We start from the raw sequence: 15,819 nt of genomic DNA, 5'->3' as shown, positions 1-15,819 counted from the left end.
CGTTGTTTGAACAATCTTTCTCATATTTTCAATACTGAGGCATGATTTATTTCAATATAAAAAAACAATTTTGGATCTTAGCTTCTTGGTCAGATTTTCAATATGCATTACGAAGGACAACTTGTAATCAATCCAGACACCCAGGTACTTATATTGAGAAACAAGCTCAATTTGGGCTCCATTTGTAGCGTAAATACGCAGGTCCTCGCAATCAACATTTCGTGACATGGTTTTACTTGTATTTAACACATATTTAAGATCCGTAAGTGATTTCTGAATTGAATCAAAGTCATGCTGAAGACCACAAATGGCCTGCTGCACTGAGGTGGCACAGGAATGCAAAACTGTGTCATCATCTGCATAGAGAGGAATTCTACAAGTACTAACAGTGTTTCCTATGTCGTTAATATACAAGGTGAACAATAATGGACCAAAAATCCAACCCTGAGGAACATCTTTTTGAATCTCAAGAAATTCAGATTTAATACCCCTCTGTCAAGATAACCTGAGTTGTTGCGAAGACAATACATTTTCCGAGCAGGAATCTGTTTCGTGATGGGCATGACTTCTGATAAATCCAATAGCTTCAGGAAATTAAAGTGTACGGGAATTTCGGACTTGACACAAATGACAGGAATAGCAGAGCCCACCGTAGACCCCGGTAAAGCAGAACCCACCTTAGACCCCGGCGATGCCATCACAACGTTGGCCGATAAGGAATAAGCTCTTTGGATGCTATATGAGACAAACAAACAAACACGCATGCATACATGCTCATGCGCACGACAACACGCACACACAGACACACACAGAAACACAAACACAGCCTTTGGGGCTGTAAGCTAAGATTAGAAAGTGGGAGTTACAAATAGACATGCTATTCTGTGAAAGGTGGAGACAGACCTCTTGCGTGTGTTTGAAGGAAATGGTTGTGAACAGGAGAAAAAAAAGAAGAAAGAGCGCTGAGCCCTCCCTCCTTCTCCTCCTTCCTCTCTCCTCCACTGCCTGGGCTATTTTTATCCTGCAGGATCCACTCTTAGCAGGACCTGCAGGGGACACAGCCTGTCAGCAGAGCCACTGACATCCCCTGCGCTATTCTTAGCTCCGGCACACACTCCAAACCGCTGAATGCTGCTATTCCTGTCTCGTTGAGTTTGACTCCACTGCACTGGGAGTGGTGTGTGTGTTTGTGTATTTTGAGGAGGGAGAGGGGAGGTGGAGTAGTGATTATGCATACAATGCATGATGTGGCTTCTGAAGGTGAATGTCCCCTCAGGCAAGTCCCTCAGAGTTTTATAATGCAGCATTAGCAGATAACACAGAGAGAAGAGAGGGACTCCATTTTGTTACTAGTCTCACCACTGTCACACAGAGAGACAGACACATGCACACAGACAAACCATCCCTCCTCACTCAATGTTCTCTGTTGATCAAACAAACCGGGTACAGCTGCAGGCTGTACGCCTAACAATGTACTCGTTTGCGTGTGTGTGTGTGTGTGTCTGTGTGATATTGTGCATGTGTGTGTGCATGTTTTTACTGCATGTTTAGTAGTGTATGCCTGCACGTGTTGCGGTGTTACTCACGTCAGCTCCGTGGCCCTCTCTGAGATTGTATGTGAGGTCGTGTTGTATCTCGGAGATGAACTTCTGAGCATACTCTGGGTAGAGCCTCAGCACCTCCCTCAGCCCCTTCAGACTGATGTACTGCAGGTCACAGTAGGTCAGGGCCTTCACGTTGGCATTGGTCTTGATCACCTGCTCCTTGGTCAGAGAATCACTGCCGATCAAGTCCCCTTTCCCTGGGGGTATGAAGGAAAACACACACACATATTACGTCACATGCAGTCTGTGCTTTTGACCGAGCTTTTCCAATTATTCCAACATCAGAAAGACATATTTTCTACAAGGCTATTTGTGTCTCATGTCATAAAAGGCACTTGAAAGGGTCGGCAGTGGAAACGGTGTGTATGAGTGTAATTTGTGTGTGTATGTGTGATGCAGTCAGTAAAAAGCCCTGTTTAATTATTACAGTATATTGAGGTCATGTATACAGTATGGATGATGACTATTAATAGGAGTAGTCATTAAGCATACCGGTATGTAATTGGGTGCTCTTTGTTTCATTGCACTAAATAAAGTATGAGTGTGTGTGTGTGTGTGTGTGTGTGTGAGGTAATGTGGTTGGGTGATGGACGAAGCCGAGTGCAGCGCCTCCCTCAGATGATCTTTTGGAACTTTTGTTTATTATATATTTTACTTGCTTTGGCAATGTAAATATATGTTTCCCATGCCAATAAAGCCCTTAAATTGAAATTGTATTGAGAGAGAGAGAAAGAGAGCGAGAGAGAAAGAGAGCGAGAGCGAGCCACTTACAGCAGTGAGGAGGGGGAGGGGCTCCCGGGGGCTGGACAGAATGAGGAATGGGGTGATAGAGGGAAGAGGGGAGGGTCCCACTGTGCGTAACTTCTCTCTACCTCTTCACCCTTATCCCCACCCAGCAGACTCTACCTCTCTCTCTCTCTCTCTCTCTCTCTCTCTCAATTTCAATTTAAGGGCGTTATTGGCATGGGAAACATATGTTTACATTGCCAAAGCAAATGAAATAGAGAATAAACAAAAGTGAAATAAACAATAAGAAATGAAGAGTAAACATTACACTCACAAAAGTTCCAAAATAATAAAGACATTTCAAAAGTCATATTATGTGCAAATAGTTAAAGTACAAAAGGGAAAATAAATAAACATAAATGGGTTGTATTTACAATCTCTCTCGTGGTCTTTATTTACACTCTCACTCTGTATCCAGCCCCTCCCTCCCCTTGGTTTATATGACCCCCCCATTCATTCTCTCCTTCTCCTCTACCTCCTCCTTCTCCTCCTCCTCTACCTCCTCCTTCTCCTCTACCTCATCCTTCTCCTCTACCTCCTCCTTTTCCTCCTCCTTTCTTCACCATAATTCAACTCACGTATGATAGACATCTACAGGACTAGATGAGAACAGGGCTCCGGGCAGCCGAGCGGAAATGGAGGAAAACTCGCCTCCCTGCGGACCTGACACCACTCCCTCCTCTCTACATTTTCCTCTTCTCTCTCTGCTGCTAAAGCCACTTTCTACCACTCTAAATTCCAAGCATCTGCCTCTAACCCTAGGAAGCTCAACTCACCTCCCCCTCCTCCCTCTCTGCAGATGACTTCGTCAACCATTTTGATAGACATCTACAGGACTAGAAAATCAAGGTTTCAAGGAACCAATTTATAAAAATTCTTAGTTCAACATGACATTTGAAGAAGTGAAGCATCATTTTAACCGTTTTTCATTAAGAACATTTCGCCGTCTCTCCCCGTCCCTTTCTGTGTGTGTGTGTGTCTGGGCGATACATACAGCCAGCCTCCTACTTCATGCATGCCCCTGCTCACCCTCATGTTCTTCTTTTTTTGTGGGCTATACAGATTTGATATTTATGAGTATTGAGATGCAAAACTGCATGTATAGGAACACTTATAGATTGTGTACATGTATGAATCCAGTGTTGAGTGTGAATGTATGTTCAAACATGGGTGTATTCATCCGGTATGCTTAGCCTCCGTCCTTGACTCTAGTCCATGTGCATGGGTGTATTCATCCGGTATGCTTAGCCTCCGTCCTTGACTCTAGTCCATGTGCATGGCCTACATCGAACCATGTTTGTGTGTGTCAATATGTTCTGACTCCTTCCAAGGCAACCCCCTCCCCCCTCAGTCCCCTGTGTTAACCCTTTGTCTCCCGCTGACTCCCAGGCACCTCTGTGTTTGAAGGTAGACCTGGCTAGATGTACTCTATGGGCCGTGCTCCACTGCTCCCTGCTTGGTTTTACAGCTCTGGATTGATAATCCAAGGGTTTTAATCCTTTCATATCCATCCATTAATAATCTGAGTTGTGATGTGGCTCACCTGCCTGCCTTCTCATTCATGTGTGTGCCATGATTAGAGATATAGGCTGGGAGCTTGGCAGATTAATACCCTCACATACACACACACCCAGAGTATATCAAACATTAAGAACACCATAACTCTAACCAGTCATCAATCCAGTATCATCTGACCTTTTGAGACCCTGACATGTGGATCTATGACACACGTGACCCATAGATCATGTCAGGGTCTCAAAAGGTCAGATGATACTGGATTGATGACTGGTTAGAGTTATGGTGTTCTTACATTTATTTTCAATTGCTAACAAGCATCGGTCAATACTCAAGCCACTCTATCAACAATTGTCACTCAGAAAGCATAGTCACTCATAACACTGACCTAAAAAACAGTAACAGGGAGCACTACATCAATTATGAACTTGTCTTTGAAGTTTGAATGATTTGTCACATAAATCAGTATTTCATAGAATAAGAACACATTTTCACTTTATTGACTGTACTAAAGTATATGTAACAAGAATGAATCAGAAATGCAGCTATTTGCTTCAATAGCCTTTATTTTTTATATATCTTTGCATGTAGACATTTTATTGTGAAAAATAAAAAGTTTAAACAAAAAACAAATTCCTGAAATTCCAGGTCTGCAATTATAATTACAAAAAAGACTACATTATAGTATAATCACTCATACTGTACAGTACTGTGAGGGTTCTAGTTCTCATCAACATGTATAGTATAATCACTCATACTGTACAGTACTGTGAGGGTTCTAGTTCTCATCAACATGTATAGTATAACACTCATACTGTACAGTACTGTGAGGGTTCTAGTTCTCATCAACATGTATAGTATAATCACTCATACTGTACAGTACTGTGAGGGTTCTAGTTCTCATCAACATGTATAGTATAATCACTCATACTGTACAGTACTGTGAGGGTTCTAGTTCTCATCAACATGTATAGTATAATCACTCATACTGTACAGTACTGTGAGGGTTCTAGTTCTCATCAACATGTATAGTATAATCACTCATACTGTACAGTACTGTGAGGGTTCTAGTTCTCATCAACATGTATAGTATAACACTCATACTGTACAGTACTGTGAGGGTTCTAGTTCTCATCAACATGTATAGTATAATCACTCATACTGTACAGTACTGTGAGGGTTCTAGTTCTCATCAACATGTATAGTATAATCACTCATACTGTACACTACTGTGAGGGTTCTAGTTCTCATCAACATGTATAGTATAATCACTCATACTGTACAGTACTGTGAGGGTTCTAGTTCTCATCAACATGTATAGTATAACACTCATACTGTACAGTACTGTGAGGGTTCTAGTTCTCATCAACATGTATAGTATAATCACTCATACTGTACAGTACTGTGAGGTTCTAGTTCTCATCAACATGTATAGTATAATCACTCATACTGTACAGTACTGTGAGGGTTCTAGTTCTCATCAACATGTATAGTATAATCACTCATACTGTACAGTACTGTGAGGGTTCTAGTTCTCATCAACATGTATAGTATAATCACTCATACTGTACAGTACTGTGAGGGTTCTAGTTCTCATCAACATGTATAGTATAATCACTCATACTGTACAGTACTGTGAGGGTTCTAGTTCTCATCAACATGTATAGTATAACACTCATACTGTACAGTACTGTGAGGGTTCTAGTTCTCATCAACATGTATAGTATAATCACTCATACTGTACAGTACTGTGAGGGTTCTAGTTCTCATCAACATGTATAGTATAATCACTCATACTGTACAGTACTGTGAGGGTTCTAGTTCTCATCAACATGTATAGTATAATCACTCATACTGTACAGTACTGTGAGGGTTCTAGTTCTCATCAACATGTATAGTATAACACTCATACTGTACAGTACTGTGAGGGTTCTAGTTCTCATCAACATGTATAGTATAATCACTCATACTGTACAGTACTGTGAGGGTTCTAGTTCTCATCAACATGTATAGTATAATCACTCATACTGTACAGTACTGTGAGGGTTCTAGTTCTCATCAACATGTATAGTATAACACTCATACTGTACAGTACTGTGAGGGTTCTAGTTCTCATCAACATGTATAGTATAATCACTCATACTGTACAGTACTGTGAGGGTTCTAGTTCTCATCAACATGTATAGTATAACACTCATACTGTACAGTACTGTGAGGGTTCTAGTTCTCATCAACATGTATAGTATAATCACTCATCCTGTACAGTACTGTGAGGGTTCTAGTTCTCATCAACATGTATAGTATAACACTCATACTGTACAGTACTGTGAGGGTTCTAGTTCTCATCAACATGTATAGTATAATCACTCATACTGTACAGTACTGTGAGGGTTCTAGTTCTCATCAACATGTATAGTATAATCACTCATACTGCACAGTACTGTGAGGGTTCTAGTTCTCATCAACATGTATAGTATAATCACTCATACTGTACAGTACTGTGAGGGTTCTAGTTCTCATCAACATGTATAGTATAATCACTCATACTGTACAGTACTGTGAGGGTTCTAGTTCTCATCAACATGTATAGTATAATCACTCATACTGTACAGTACTGTGAGGGTTCTAGTTCTCATCAACATGTATAGTATAATCACTCATACTGTACAGTACTGTGAGGGTTCTAGTTCTCATCAACATGTATAGTATAATCACTCATACTGTACAGTACTGTGAGGGTTCTAGTTCTCATCAACATGTATAGTATAATCACTCATACTGCACAGTACTGTGAGGGTTCTAGTTCTCATCAACATGTATAGTATAATCACTCATACTGTACAGTACTGTGAGGGTTCTAGTTCTCATCAACATGTATAGTATAATCACTCATACTGTACAGTACTGTGAGGGTTCTAGTTCTCATCAACATGTATAGTATAATCACTCATACTGTACAGTACTGTGAGGGTTCTAGTTCTCATCAACATGTATAGTATAATCACTCATACTGTACAGTACTGTGAGGATTCTAGTTCTCATCAACATGTATAGTATAACACTCATACTGTACAGTACTGTGAGGGTTCTAGCTCTCATCAACATGTATAGTATAACACTCATACTGCACAGTACTGTGAGGGTTCTAGTTCTCATCAACATGTATAGTATAACACTCATACTGTACAGTACTGTGAGGGTTCTAGTTCTCATCAACATGTATAGTATAACACTCATACTGTACAGTACTGTGAGGGTTCTAGTTCTCATCAACATGTATAGTATAATCACTCATACTGTACAGTACTGTGAGGGTTCTAGTTCTCATCAACATGTATAGTATAATCACTCATACTGTACAGTACTGTGAGGGTTCAAGTTCTCATCAACATGTATAGTATAATCACTCATACTGTACAGTACTGTGAGGGTTCTAGTTCTCATCAACATGTATAGTATAATCACTCATACTGTACAGTACTGTGAGGGTTCTAGTTCTGTCAGTCTGGCACACCCTGGCAGTCTTCAGGAGAAGTGTCTCCACACCCTGGCAGTCTTCAGGAGAAGTGTCTCCACACCCTGGCAGTCTTCAGGAGAAGTGTCTCCACACCCTGCCAGTCTTCAGGAGAAGTGTCTCCACACCCTGGCAGTCTTCAGGAGAAGTGTCTCCACACCCTGGCAGTCTTCAAGAGAAGTGTCTCCACACCCTGCCAGTCTTCAGGAGAAGTGTCTCCACACCCTGGCAGTCTTCAGGAGAAGTGTCTCCACACCCTGCCAGTCTTCAGGAGAAGTGTCTCCACACCCTGCCAGTCTTCAGGAGAAGTGTCTCCACACCCTGCCAGTCTTCAGGAGAAGTGTCTCCACACCCTGCCAGTCTTCAGAAAGAAGTGTCTCCACACCCTGCCAGTCTTCAGAAGAAGTGTCTCCACACCCCGCCAGTCTTCAGGAGAAGTGTCTCCACACCCCGCCAGTCTTCAGGAGAAGTGTCTCCACACCCCGCCAGTCTTCAGGAGAAGTGTCTCCACACCCTGCCAGTCTTCAGGAGAAGTGTCTCCACACCCTGCCAGTCTTCAGGAGAAGTGTCTCCACACCCCGCCAGTCTTCAGGAGAAGTGTCTCCACACCCTGCCAGTCTCCAGGAGAAGTGTCTCCACACCCCGCCAGTCTTCAGGAGAAGTGTCTCCACACCCTGCCAGTCTCCAGGAGAAGTGTCTCCATACCCTGCCAGTCTCCAGGAGAAGTGTCTCCATACCCTGCCAGTCTCCAGGAGAAGTGTCTCCACACCCCGCCAGTCTCCAGGAGAAGTGTCTCCACACCCCGCCAGTCTTCAGGAGAAGTGTCTCCACACCCTGCCAGTCTTCAGGAGAAGTGTCTCCATACCCTGCCAGTCTTCAGGAGAAGTGTCTCCACACCCCGCATTCACGGCATCCATTAAGGACATCTGGTCATGTGGATGGTGGTCATAAACCTTCCACCTCCAAGCAGAGAAAACCTCCTCTATGGGGTTTAGGAAGGGGGAGTATGGAGGCAGGAATAGTACTGACATCCTGGGATGTGCAGCAAACCAGTCTGTGACTGCAGCAGAGTGGTGGAATGCCACATTATCTCACACAACAACGAAGGTAGGTTTCTGGCCCCTCTCTCCTCCGCTGGCACAAGTCGATTATGCAGCTCATCCAGAAAATAAATGAGCCTCTCTGTATTGTAGGGGCCAGTGAATGGTTTGTGTAACAGCACACCATCATTGGACAGTGCTGCACACATTATGATGTTAGCTCCTCAGGACTGGGACATCCAGGTTGAATCCAGCTTCATCCACAAAGATGAATGTATGTACAATTTGCCTGGCTTCCATCTCCATTACTCTCTAAAATACAGTAAATCCACAGTTTTACAGTACTTTACATTATGCATAGCTGTGTATGTACCCTGTTTGGTTATTGAACAGACATCTTACCTGGACATATTGATACGAGAGTTCTTTCACACGTTCACCGTTTCTCTCGAAGGGTACAGAGTACAACTGCTTCCTCCTTATTTAATGTTTCTCTAGGACTCCGGCAACTGTTGTTGTGCTGACCGTTTTCACATTCCCAAAAGTAATATTGTCTGCCAGCACTCTGTCCCAAATTGCCCGCAGTTCTATTACATTGTTGCCAATTACCATGTCAACAATGGCAATTTCCTGCGCATCTGATAATATTCTTCCTCTCCCTCCTGTGGGAGGCAACCTTTGTATCCTACTGAAAAACACAAAACAATCCATTTATTTCAAAATGTCAGTACATTTAAAAATGTGAACATATTGTATTGTACTGTAATATGTAGTTCAATTATCCTTGAAGGACACACATCTCACCTGTTGTTTTTCCGGAAAATTCGTACTGTTAATGCAACTGTTGAAAGCTGCAGATTTGGTTGCACCCTTAAACCGGCCTCTCAGAGAGTGACCATGGTTTACAACATGGTCAATAATTGTGACCCTTATCCCGTTAGAGACCACCGCTCTTGGTCTTCCTCTCCTTTGTCCTCCACGCATTCTCCCTCTCCCTGCCACTCTTCTTTCCCCACCAACCTGTCTCCCTCTCCCTGCCACTCTTCTTTCCCCACCAACCTGTCTCCCTCTCCCTGCCACTCTTCTTTCCCCACCAACCTGTCTCCCTCTCCCTGCCACTCTTCTTTCCCCACCAACCTGTCTCCCTCTCCCTGCCACTCTTCTTTCCCCACCAACCTGTCTCCCTCTCCCTGCCACTCTTCTTTCCCCACCAACCTGTCTCCCTCTCCCTGCCACTCTTCTTTCCCCACCAACCTGTCTCCCTCTCCCTGCCACTCTTCTTTCCCCACCAACCCGTCTTCCTTGATTCATGTTTCCAAACTAAATCATTCTGAAGCCGTCCTCTTTTGTGTATTTGGTAACGAGACTAAGAACAGGACACTTGGGTCGGCTTTCATCATTCCAAATTGTGTTTGGAATGATAGAAAATCTCAGCAGAATATTTCATGTTTCAATCTGGTTACTGCAGAAATGCACAACATTTGCCATCACTCTGTTTTGAATGTGTTTTTAACAGTTTTGGAAACAGTGTGTTAGCATTTGAAAACATATGCTGCAAATATATAGTTTTGCAGGTGGAGTATGAATGAGAAAAGAGATCATGGATTTCGGAGAATGTGGTCATTGAATGCATTTTGTGTGAAAGCAATGACAAATTATTCACAGTTTGGTCCACATAGACTTCTATTTCGCTGACTGTGTGAAGAGTTTTGACAATGTGACTTCAGTTTTGACCAATGCACTTTAACAATTGAAAAAAACTAATGTGCACACACACACACACACACACATACACACACACACACACACACACACACACACACACTGAGTATACCAAACATTACAAACACCTTCCTAATATTGAGTTGCCCTCAGAACAGCCTAAATTCATCGTGGAATGGATTACAAGGTGTCAAAAGCGTTCCACAGGGATGCTGGCCCATGTTGATTCCAATGCTTCCCATACTTGTGTCAAGTTGGTTGGATGTCTTTTGGGTGGTGGACCATTCTTGATAGACACAGGAAACTGTTGTCTCAGGGCTTAAAAGGCTTACAAATCCTTATTTAACCTGCCTCCTTCCCTTCATCTACACTGATTGAAGTGGATATAACAAGTGGCATCACTAAGGGATCATATCTTTCACCTGGATATTGTCTCTCTCGTCCGGCCAAACCGACACGACAGCCTTCTCAAAAAGCCATTGAGTCATACAGAGGGATTTGACAGTCACAGGATGGTGGTGACTGGGCTAAGACAGTATATTTGTAAAAGTATTGATACATTTGATATCCATGCAATATCCATCCCTCCATCTGTTTATCTGATGGCACCTTTCTATTCTGCCTTAGTGACGTTAGAGCGAACTGTTTCCAGCTCAGTCAACCTCCAGCTACAAATCCCCCAGGAGGACCCAGTCAGTCGGTGGCTGCTCAGCGCTAACACCTATCTGTCCCCTTCCATAGTCCCCGGGGGCAGACAGACAGGACTAGACCCACTGGAGCATGATCTCTCTCTCTATGTGTGTGAGAGGAGACAGAAATAATGAATACTTTATAAGACACCAACACACAGAGATAGAAGGAGAGCAAGACTAAGGAAGAGAGTGATGCTTGAAACAGGAGCGAGGAGGAGGATGGAGAAAGCAGTCACAAAGAAAATCTACAGAGGAAGTACAGCGAATTTCCAAAGTACTATTCTTCACTATATTATTCTCAGTGTAATCCCATTGAAAACAAATAACAAATATGTTGGAAGAGGGTTTTGTTGTTGTTGATTTTCCAGTAGCAGTAGGACAAAGGTGCATAATTACACTATCTGGAGCATTTCCACCCATGCCTTCTCACCGTGTCTTAGAGGGACACTGCTCCTACATAATTCTAGGGTCTACTGAACCATGTCCCCTCCCTCACAACCCTCGTTCCATGGACACACATGAATCCCAATAGCCCTAATGCTGAAATGCCATGACAACTCCAGTGCCACTTCCCCTCTCCCTCTCGCCCTCTCTCTCTCTCTCGCTCTGTCTCCCTTTCTTTCTCTCTATGTCTCTCTCCCTCTCTCCCTCTCTCTCTATGTCTCCCTTTCTTTCTCTCTATGTCTATCTCCCTCTCTCCATACCTGATTAAAGTTATATTCCACGCGCTTCAACTAAATATACAGTAGTAACCATAAAGCGCATCACTATAGCTCCTGTGCTACAGGACTAACCATTCCAGGCACGAAGACTCACACGTCAGTAGACACAGGAGCTGCTTGCTTATCCCCCCCCCCCCCCCCCCCCCACGAGGGAAGGAGAGAAACAAAGGCTAGAGATGTGCTGTTAGAATCAAGAAAGACACAGACACAAGAGAATATACTGAACAAGAAAAAGGGAATGAATGAAAGACCACATCCTATAGACAGTCACAAAGTATTGACTTGACCTTCCACATGAATAGAGATCATTTGATATGTTGCTTTGGGGACATATTTAAGGAGATGATATTGTGCGTAAATCCCTCTCTCTCTGCTCCAGCGACAGACAGATAGACGAAGGTCTGGCACACTATGTTGATAGACAGCTCGATGTACTGCTGACTACTCTGCACTATTTACACATTACAATAACATACACATGCACGCGAACACACGCACCCCTTAGAGAAGTGCGTCCTATCCCTCCTATCTCTACAGACACACCTATCGAACCACACACATGATGTGACCCACTGCTTAAACAACCACATAACATCTCTATTAAGGCAGCAATATACGCTGTACAATCACACGCAGTCTGCAGTAGGCTGAACATGTGTCCCTGGCACACTCTGGTCTGTAAAGGACGGCAGCAGAGTGAAAAGTGAAGGGGGATCATGCATCACACCAGCGACACTCAAACCAGGGCCTCAAGGTTAGCAACGCTGCTGCTTTTCTTCTTTCCCTGGAAGTCAAGACTCAATCAGTCCCTCATTAGAGGGTAAGGCTTGAAAACCAGCAATGCTACCGACCTCGAGGCCATATAACGCCCTCTTTACATAGCATCTTTGAATGATAGTCAAGTGCTGCATGTGGGACATCATCACCTTTAAACGAGGAAACTAAGCAGCCATTTTGATGCTAACCGCTAGAGGCTTGACCTTCATCATTACACATGACTATGGGGTCTGTTATCACACAATACACTTGGAAGACACAGCTCCCCCTCCATTTATATGTAAATAGATGTGCTTTCTGTGTGTGTTGTTTCATGTTTTTATGTATCACTGGTTGAAAACACTGTATGTGCGTAATGACGATAGGTATGTGTGTGTGAGCCAATACATTAGTCCACGGGCGGGAGCAGAAGTGTGTGTGTTTGTGGGTGATGACGTGAGCTAGAAAAGTGTGTGTGTCTACTGACGTGTGAGTCTTCGTGCCTGGAATGGTTAGTCCTTTAACGCAGGGCCTATAGTGATACGCTGAAGAAGTATATTTATGTTGACAAGGGTTTCGTGATTACTGCTGTATATTGAGTTGAGGCACGTAGAATATAACTTGAAACGGGTGTGTGGATCCAGAGGAAAGAAGAGAAGACTTAGAGAGAAAGAGAAAGCAAGACAGAGTAGGAGAGAGAGAGAGAGAAAGAAAACAGAGACAGAGTGAGAGACAGAGGAAGTGGCACTGGAGTTGTCATAGCATTTCAGCATTAGGGCTATTTGAATTAATGTGTGTGGCCATGGAACGAGGGCTGTGAGGGAGGGGACATGGTTCAATAGACCCTAGAATTATGTAGGAGCAGTATCCCTCTAAGACGGGGTGTCATGACGTTAGCCTGGGGGTACGTTTATGACAGTCATAAATACCTCTTCACCCCTTTTTTCCTCTCTCTACCCTACTGATGTTACATTTGCAAAACCCTTGGTTAACATAGAGATTCTGGGAACATCAGAAGGTGGGGGGAAATGAACTATATTCTGGTAATCCAGATGCAGTTGTACTTAATGAATATGATGTCAGTTTGGTTGTCATCTGAGACAATCAATGATAAGATGACATAAACTCTACAGTGGAAAGTCTACACATCAGAGTTTTCTGATTCACATGGAATTGTTGTTCAATTTAAAATGTGAGATTTGGGTTTTCATAAGGTAGGGCTCTGCTCAATCAGTGGCCCGCCCCTGTGAAGGGACATGGGCTATAAAACTTTTCAAACACGCCCTCCTCTCCCTTCCTATATAAAGCCTTGACGACAATATAACCTCCTGTTCCGAGGACGTGAGGACGACGGTCCGATGTCAGAATGGTTCAGATAATAACTACAGAACGAAGCCAACATCAGCGTGAGCTTTGGTTGCGAATAGTATGAACTTTGAACTCTTATTCATTACAGAAGTGATACCTCCTAGCCGTTGAGTTAGCAACAGCAGCTGCAAAGGCAGGTTAGGAAGGAACAGACAAAGTATTCCGTCTACCACACAACAACATTACTACAACGTATCCAATTTACCAGCAGAGACATTCTTCAAAGGACAAAGGACTCGGTTGGGCAACACGGCCTTCCATCTACCATCAACCTACCGAAGCGCAGCTCAGAGTAAATATTTATTGCATTTTCCTTTTCCAAATGGGCGGTAATTTAGAATGCATAATATACTGTATTTACGATAGCACAGCTTCGCCCTTTGTTCCTCAGTCTTCCCACTCTTTCACTCAAACCCAGACCCTTTTCTTTTGTGTAACCAGCTGTCATCTGTTCCGCCCGCTAGGGACGTTTTCCTTTATGACGTAATTGGTAATCAAGTTATGATTAATTATGTATATGTGTAATTGTGTGTGATTAGTTAGGTATTTAGTAAATAAATAATTAAACCAAAATTTTGTATTGCTGATTCAACTTGTTAGCCAGGGTTCGTGAAGATAACCAAGAATTTACAACTTTCAGATGAGACTGAATTAAAGTGACGATTAATATTGACTGCTATTGATGTAAAAACTCTCTTTAAATGTAAATGTAAAAGAGTTTATTCAGAAAATAATAGCTCTATAAATATGATTTTGTTGTGCCCTGACTCTCTAGTTAATTACATTTACATGATTAGCTCAATCAGGTAATATTAATTACGGATAAATTATTTTATAGAATAGCATGTCATATCACTTAATCCGGCATAGCCAAAGACACCTTCCGTGGCCTTCCGTGGCCTCCAACTGCTCTTAAACGCGAGTAAAACCAAATGCATGCTTTTCAACCGATCGCTGCCTGCACCCGCATGCCCGACTAGCATCACCACCCTGGATGGTTCCGACCTTGAATATGTGGACATCTATAAGTACCTAGGTGTCTGGCTAGACTGCAAACTCTCCTTCCAGACTCACATCAAACATCTCCAATCGAAAATCAAATCAAGAGTCGGCTTTCTATTCCGCAACAAAGCCTCCTTCACTCACGCCGCCAAGCTTACCCTAGTAAAACTGACTATCCTACCGATCCTCGATTTCGGCGATGTCATCTACAAAATGGCTTCCAACACTCTACTCAGCAAACTGGATGCAGTCTATCATAGTGCCATCCGTTTTGTCACCAAAGCACCTTATACCACCCACCACTGCGACTTGTATGCTCTAGTCGGCTGGCCCTCGCTACATATTCGTCGCCAGACCCACTGGCTCCAGGTCATCTACAAGTCCATGCTAGGTAAAGCTCCGCCTTATCTCAGTTCACTGGTCACGATGGCAACACCCATCCGTAGCACACGCTCCAGCAGGTGTATCTCACTGATCATCCCTAAAGCCAACACCTCATTTGGCCGCCTTTCGTTCCAGTACTCTGCTGCCTGTGACTGGAACGAACTGCAAAAATCGCTGAAGTTGGAGACTTTTATCTCCCTCACCAACTTCAAACATCAGCTATCCGAGCAGCTAACCGATCGCTGCAGCTGTACATAGTCTATTGGTAAATAGCCCACCCATTTTCACCTACCTCATTCCCATACTGTTTTTATACTGTTCTTTTTATTTATTTATTTACTTTTCTGCTCTTTTGCACACCAATATCTCTACCTGTACATGACCATCTGATCATTTATCACCCCAGTGTTAATCTGCAAAATTGTATTATTCGCCTACCTCCTCATGCCTTTTGCACACATTGTATATAGACTGCCCATTATTTTATTTTTTTCTACTGTGTTATTGACTTGTTAATTGTTTACTCCATGTGTAACTCTGTGTTGTCTGTTCACACTGCTATGCTTTATCTTGGCCAGGTCGCAGTTGCAAATGAGAACTTGTTCTCAACTAGCCTACCTGGTTAAATAAAGGTGAAATAAATAAAAAACACGACAGGGGTTAGAAGGAATGGGTGGGAAGGGTTAAGGGTTAGGGTTAGGATTAAGGGTTAAT

At 43.0% G+C, this 15,819-nt stretch overlaps 1 protein-coding gene across 1 annotated transcript in view; it reads right to left on the bottom strand.

The window, feature by feature from the left end:
• The window catches only part of LOC115116340 (potassium voltage-gated channel subfamily H member 8-like), a 59,961-nt gene that overhangs the window by 4,078 nt on the left and 40,064 nt on the right, over window positions 1-15,819 (bottom strand). The window contains exon 11 of the mRNA XM_065005673.1: window positions 1,587-1,801. Within this exon, the coding sequence (XP_064861745.1) occupies window positions 1,587-1,801 (215 nt within the window). The remainder of the gene's footprint in view (window positions 1-1,586; window positions 1,802-15,819) is intronic.

Source organism: Oncorhynchus nerka, linkage group LG3, assembly GCF_034236695.1.
Source record: "Oncorhynchus nerka isolate Pitt River linkage group LG3, Oner_Uvic_2.0, whole genome shotgun sequence".
Taxonomy (NCBI): Eukaryota; Metazoa; Chordata; class Actinopteri; order Salmoniformes; family Salmonidae; genus Oncorhynchus; species Oncorhynchus nerka.
The sequence above is the reverse complement of the archived record's forward strand: the minus strand, read 5'-3'. Positions and strand labels throughout refer to the sequence as shown.